Genomic DNA, 6,000 nt, shown 5'->3' with positions numbered 1-6,000 from the left:
ATTAGGGAGCAGTGACACGATCCCCAGTAGCGACTTTGCATTGACGACACAACGATTCACCACCATGTGTGTCCACCACGCCGTCCTGGTCTCTCGACGAGGAACGCTTAAAAGTTCTCAAGTAGGAGCTTGAAAGCTGCATTTAAGGAAGACAAGAGCTTGCTTGATGATCAATACAACGCGAACGAGCGGGTTGATCGAGAAAGAGCTTGAGGCAGCTCTGGATGCTGTTCAGAATGATGAAGAGGAAGAATTCGGAAAGGCTGCATTGGTTGTATCATGTTGTGCTTCTGATAGAAGCCAAGATTTGTGTTATCTATGTCTTCTCTTCATCTTTTGATTGGCATTCTTCTATATTTGTCTCTCTGAACACATGGTTACTGCATGCTCTTCGAGTCCTTCAACAGCTGCCGTAAGGCCCGCTTCTAGTTGATACAGTCCATCAATATGTATTTAGACAGAAACCATGAATAACAAGAAAAGAAGAAGAAGACGCCCAAAAGATTTATGCAATCGATACTCTGACGAGGTTTCAAGCACCTTCTGGCAACTATCTGATCAAAATCCGGGGGTACAGAAGTAATTCGATCGAATGTTTGCAAGATAAATCCCCCCTGGTCATGGCCTGCTAATTTATACGTCGTTCGACTGGCAAAGAAGGTAAATGCTAGGCATAGTACCAATGAAGACAATCATAGGGTCAACGGCCTCACCCGCGGATCTGGCGGCCTCAAAGGCAAAACACACCAAACATGGAGCGACCATGAACCAACAATCGCCGCCACTGCATTTGCGCGCTTTGTCGGGCACTTCTCAGGAAGAGCCGCTGCGGAAATGCGTTGCGTATTGGATCGAGAAGCAATAGGCGGCGCCAAAGAGAGCTGGATGCGACGATGCCATGCTAGACTGCAACAACCACTGTTGATGCAGCACTTCAACCCTTGTGCCATCAAATCCGACACGTTCTCTAACGTATAGAAGCGTCATCGGACTCGCTGAGGTGGCACAAGGAAAGGGCTTTGTTCCTTGCTTAGTCCTCGTCATTCTCTACAAAGTGTTTTCGAGGCCATTCTGCAGCAATATCGATGCGCTCTCTTGGCCACAACCACTCGCAGAATAGGAACAAGAGATAGTCAATAACCACACAAAGACAGAATAGCTTTCCGGCCCAAATACCGCAACCGTAATATCGTTTTAGCCGGTCGATGAGAGCGAAACTGCGGACGCCGGCACGGCTCGTTGCCCAAGTCGCAGGATCGCTCATGTCGTATCCGTAGAATTCCGACTCGCTGATATCACCCGAGATGCCTTGATACACGTGCTCGGTACGCTTGGCTATATTGCTCCAAGAGTACATGTCTTTGACCTGGTCATGGAACTTTTCTGTGCGCACCTTGCCGGCACGAAGCGCTGCAATGGCTTTGCCAGTGGCCACAACAAGGTCGTCCTCTTCGGGTTTGGCAAACACAGTCATGTGACTTGGTAGGACTTCAGGAATACCACCAACGGCCGTGCAGACGACATAGAGACCACAGCTGGCAGCCTCCACAATGACCGTACCGAATGCCTCGGTGAGACTAGGATGCAGATATATGTGGCCACGAACCATTACATCACGGACTTCTTCATGACGGACTGACCCCAGCATTTCAACCCTGTCTTGCAAGACATTCTGTTCAATCATTTGCTCCAGGTCAATGCCTTTTGGCCCAGATCCGGCAATGATGAAGCGTGTATTCGGGTGGTTTTCCAAGATTCTCGGAATGGAAGCGGTCAGAAGATCGGTACCCTTATTGTAAAATAATCGTGAGATCACGACTATGTTAATTGGATCGTGTGGGCCTAGCTGGTTCGGAGGAGCAGGAGGCTGACCAAACCCAGTGCCATGAGCCGGCGGATCTGCTGGGTAATTTAGAGGTCTGAAGTTTTCCGAAACCACGGCATTCGGAATCACGGAGACCATGAGTGGATCCAGAGCAGCACGTAGAACGGTGTTCTCCTTACTGGAGGCGGGCTATTAGCATGTACTCAAGTTCATCTCAACAAGGTCATCCTACCTCGTATGACTGACGCAGATAATGTGATCCACGTCACTCAAAGTGAATTTGAGTAATTTGTTGGTCAGGATGCTGCCAGCATCAGCGAATCCAAAGAGCGAATGGTCGGTAAAAGTAGTCCTCAATCCCATGGTCCTAGCATGAAGCAGAGCCTCGTTGCAAAGACTGCTCAAACTAGCATGCCCATGGACTATGTCGATCTGCTCCCGTAGCATGATGTTACGAAATATTGGGAAGAAGGAAAAGACGGTTGGGAAGGTCACAGATCGGTATATGACTGCAAAGGGGACGTGATAGACCTTGATTCCATTGGTGAGATAGCGTATGCCCTTGCGATCGTCGTAGGCGTGAGTAACGATAATCACTTTGTGGCCGCGATCTATGAGCTTGGAGGAAAGTTGATAGATGTGACTTTCAACTCCACCTGGCTGGGGAAAGAAGAAGTCGCACACCATGGCGATACTATACGTTCGGCGCGCCATGTTGACGACAATTTTGGCCGATTTGACGAGCGACAAGATTGTAGCAGCTGTGCTTGAGATCCCCTAGGCCGAACAACAAACTGTTCTATAGCTTCAGTTTGGCGCAGGTGATCGGCCAGCACTGAGGCTATCGCGCTAAACGAGGCGTATTCGAGGTATCAATTGCAACTGCGCCGCTGCCCATGATCATTTGTCACCTCGCCACGGTAAATTTCAGCATTGTCGTAACGCCGTGACCGAGGAAGGATGATGAGGTCGACACGCGCGTCGGTACGCGTTGGTGAGTTCAATGCCAGATTGTTCAACTCGTTGCACTTTACACGTTCTTTCTCGGGCTAGAATCCCCTGAGCTCCAGGGGTGCTTTAGGTACCTGAGATATGTACCTCTGTATGACGTGCGCGCGTACTGATAACGATAAGAGTGGGCTTGCAGGGGTCCAGCTCCAGCAAAAAGTTTGGGAACTTTTTTTGCTAGCCATCGATGGAGATCGTGGGGTCCCAGAATGGGCTAAAAGTGCTTTGCGACAGGAAATTTTGCCGTCGTCGTTCTTTTTGTTGTTTTTTCGCAGGTCCTTGGCTCTGGTTTCTACTTCCAAGTCAATCACCTCGAGGGTAGAGGCCGTCTACTTGTGTGTCAATCAGAGCTACAACCTTCCAAGTCGATCGGCACCACGTCTGACGATTGGTTCGAAGCGGCGCAACAAATTATCGATTCGGGATGTATTCACGATATGTCCCTGCGCCGAAAGGCGAGACACCGGGGCAGCCCTCGCCTCAGCCCTCGCGAGTAGTTCCAACATCTCACCAGACCGAGCCTGCGCGTCTGGGATCCTACAGTCGCTACATTCCCCCAGCGAGGCCCGCAGCAGAGCCCAAAAAGCAATTCCACTTTGAGCAGGAAGCTACAGATACCCTCGTGTCGGAACAACCGCCCACAAAACGTGCCAAGGTCGAGCCTCCATTGAGACCCGTCCCCGAGCAAATCATTGAGCCCATTGCTGAGCTCTCGGAAAAGACCGACAGAAAGCAAAAGAAGACAAAAAAGGACAGGAGAAGCAAGCGGTCACCTAGCCCAGAGCAAGTCACTGCGTCACCCGCACCGTCAGCAAACATTCCTGTCGTGGACGCCGAGATTGATCCAACCGAGTCGACAATCAGTACTGAGCGGAAGAAAGAGAAGAAGAAGAAAAAGAAGGCCCAAGATCCTACGCCCAAGGACGATCAAGATGCCGCTTCTGAAGATGACGAGACGCACAGACGGCATAAATCAGTGTTTGAGAAGAAAAGAAAATCGATGAAGGCTCCCGAGACTGTGGCCGCTCAGGTAGATGGTTTGGCCGGCGAAGATATTCCAATGGAAGATGCGCCGGAACCCGTCGAGGCCCATGGCTTAGAGCCATTGCCGCAACCTGCCCCCGTCCCCGAGGATACCTCACCACCAGACTTTGAAACTCTCCCTCCATGGTTGGCTGAGCCGATCCGGGTCTCGCGCCAAGCTCAAGCGCCTTTCACCGACTTTGGACTCTCTCCTGATCTGGGCATCAGTCCGGATCTGGCGGCTCGCCTAGCCCAGAAAGGTTACAAGGAAGCATTTGCAATCCAGACCGCCGTAATACCACAACTTCTGCCTCATCATTGCAGGACAATGCAAAGCGACATACTAGTCTCCGCTGCCACTGGTTCCGGAAAAACACTATCATATGCTGTCCCAGTGGTTCGCGACCTGAGCCACGGCCACCGACATGTAACCAGGTTGCGAGCACTCATTGTGCTGCCTACCAGAGAATTGGTCAGGCAAGCGCAAAAGGTCTGCGAGGAATGTGCTGGTATATTTTCCTTGGATGGCAAGAAGCGCAGGGTCAAGGTTGGAACTGCAACGGGATATCAAACTATCCAAGAAGAACGCAGAGTGTTACTCGAGAGAGAAGACCGGTACGATCCCGAGGCATACCAGGCCAAGAAGAAGAGACTCAGTTCGCAGACGTGGAGCAGTCACGATGATGTGGATGAGAAGGACGAAGAACTGATCGAAATCCGCCGGCGTGAAGACGAGAAAGAAACCTTGCCAGATTATGTCGTTGACTACAAGTCCAAAGTTGACATACTAATTTGCACGCCCGGTAGGCTGGTGGAGCACATCAAATACACTCCGGGATTCAGCCTCGACTATGTTCGATGGCTGATTGCAGATGAGGCCGACAAGCTTTTGGGCCAGGGTTTCCAGCAGTGGCTTGACATTGTGATACCCAAGCTGCACGACGATAACTTGAAAGCACGTCATCACAAGCAATCACATCTCACTGGTATACGGAAGGTCATCTTGAGTGCGACAATGACCCGCGACCTCGATCTCCTTGAAGGCCTCCGCTTGCGGCGACCAAAGTTGGTCGTTCTTGAGGGCTCGGGAGCAGGAGTAGAATATGCGCTGCCCGAAAAGCTCCAGGAGTCGGCGCTCAAAGCCGATGCCACGCTCAAACCACTCTTCTTGCTCGATCTTTTGCAAAGTTCTTACCTTTGCAACGAGAGGATTCCGAATGAACAGTCAGAAGACACATCTTCGTCAGAATCGGAATCATCAGGATCTGATTCAGATTCAGACTCTGATTCGGATTCCGACTCCGACGCTGAAAAGAAGACCACAAACGCGCCTACAAGACAAACCACCCAACAAGAGCTTCCGCGGAGTACTCTCATCTTCACGAAATCCAACCAGGCCGCGCTGCGTCTATCACGACTTCTTGGGATTCTGTCACCCCAATTGGGTGAGGTCACTGGGCTGCTCACCTCGGAAACAGCATACTCGACCAGGAAACAGACCCTGCAGGCATTTACGAACGGCAAGATCCGTATCATTGTTGCCTCGGATCTTGTTGCTCGTGGTATCGATTTTGAGCACTTGGAAAATGTCGTCAATTATGATATTCCCTCCAGTCTCGCTTCCTACGTGCACCGTGTTGGACGTACGGCCCGTGCTGGTAGAAGTGGCCATGCCTGGACATTGTTCACTGATGCCGAAGCTCGCTGGTTCTGGAAAGAGGTTGCAAGTGAAAAGACGGTGCAGCGAAGTGGAAAGGTTGAGCGGATTCGTGTCACGGAGGAGAAGGAGGCTGAGTTTGAGGTCAAGAAGGAGAGATATGAAAAAGCACTTCAAACACTCGGTGAGGAGGTCATGGACAAGAGACGAGGACGCTAGAATCGTCTTCGACGGTAACAGGCTCACTCTACCTATGATTATCATAGTATTATCCAAGCTGTTTGCTCTGCTTAGAACTGTATGCCGGTTTCTACGACCGAGGAGTGCTGGTATGGGACGTAGACGACATGAGAGCATCAAAGAAAGCACCGAAGAGGTTTATTTCAGTTGTGTTGAAAAGAAATCATCGCCTTGTCTTTCATGTATAAAATCTACTTTTAAGAGCGCTCAGGACTGTAGTTATTGAAAAGGCCACAAGAAGCAGACA

General features: G+C 50.6%; 2 protein-coding genes across 2 annotated transcripts; one reads left to right on the top strand and one right to left on the bottom strand.

Moving 5' to 3' along the window:
* Window positions 1-1,030: 1,030 nt before the first annotated feature.
* Window positions 1,031-2,539, bottom strand: PFICI_11245 (Phosphatidylinositol N-acetylglucosaminyltransferase gpi3 subunit; the record flags this gene model as incomplete). The annotated part of the gene is made up of 2 exons (XM_007839826.1): window positions 1,031-2,003; window positions 2,058-2,539. 2 exons carry the CDS (start codon window positions 2,537-2,539, stop codon window positions 1,031-1,033), a joined length of 1,455 nt encoding a protein of 484 aa, XP_007838017.1.
* Window positions 2,540-3,257: 718 nt separating this feature from the next.
* Window positions 3,258-5,732, top strand: PFICI_11244 (uncharacterized protein; the record flags this gene model as incomplete). Its single annotated transcript, XM_007839825.1, has 1 exon — window positions 3,258-5,732. The coding sequence occupies one exon, from the start codon at window positions 3,258-3,260 to the stop codon at window positions 5,730-5,732; it is 2,475 nt and encodes an 824-aa protein (XP_007838016.1).
* Window positions 5,733-6,000: the final 268 nt, after the last annotated feature.

The sequence above is a fragment of the Pestalotiopsis fici genome (assembly GCF_000516985.1).
Source record: "Pestalotiopsis fici W106-1 unplaced genomic scaffold PFICI_Scf_8, whole genome shotgun sequence".
In the NCBI taxonomy this organism is placed as follows: domain Eukaryota; kingdom Fungi; phylum Ascomycota; class Sordariomycetes; order Amphisphaeriales; family Sporocadaceae; genus Pestalotiopsis; species Pestalotiopsis fici.
This window is presented reverse-complemented; position numbering and strand designations above follow the sequence as displayed.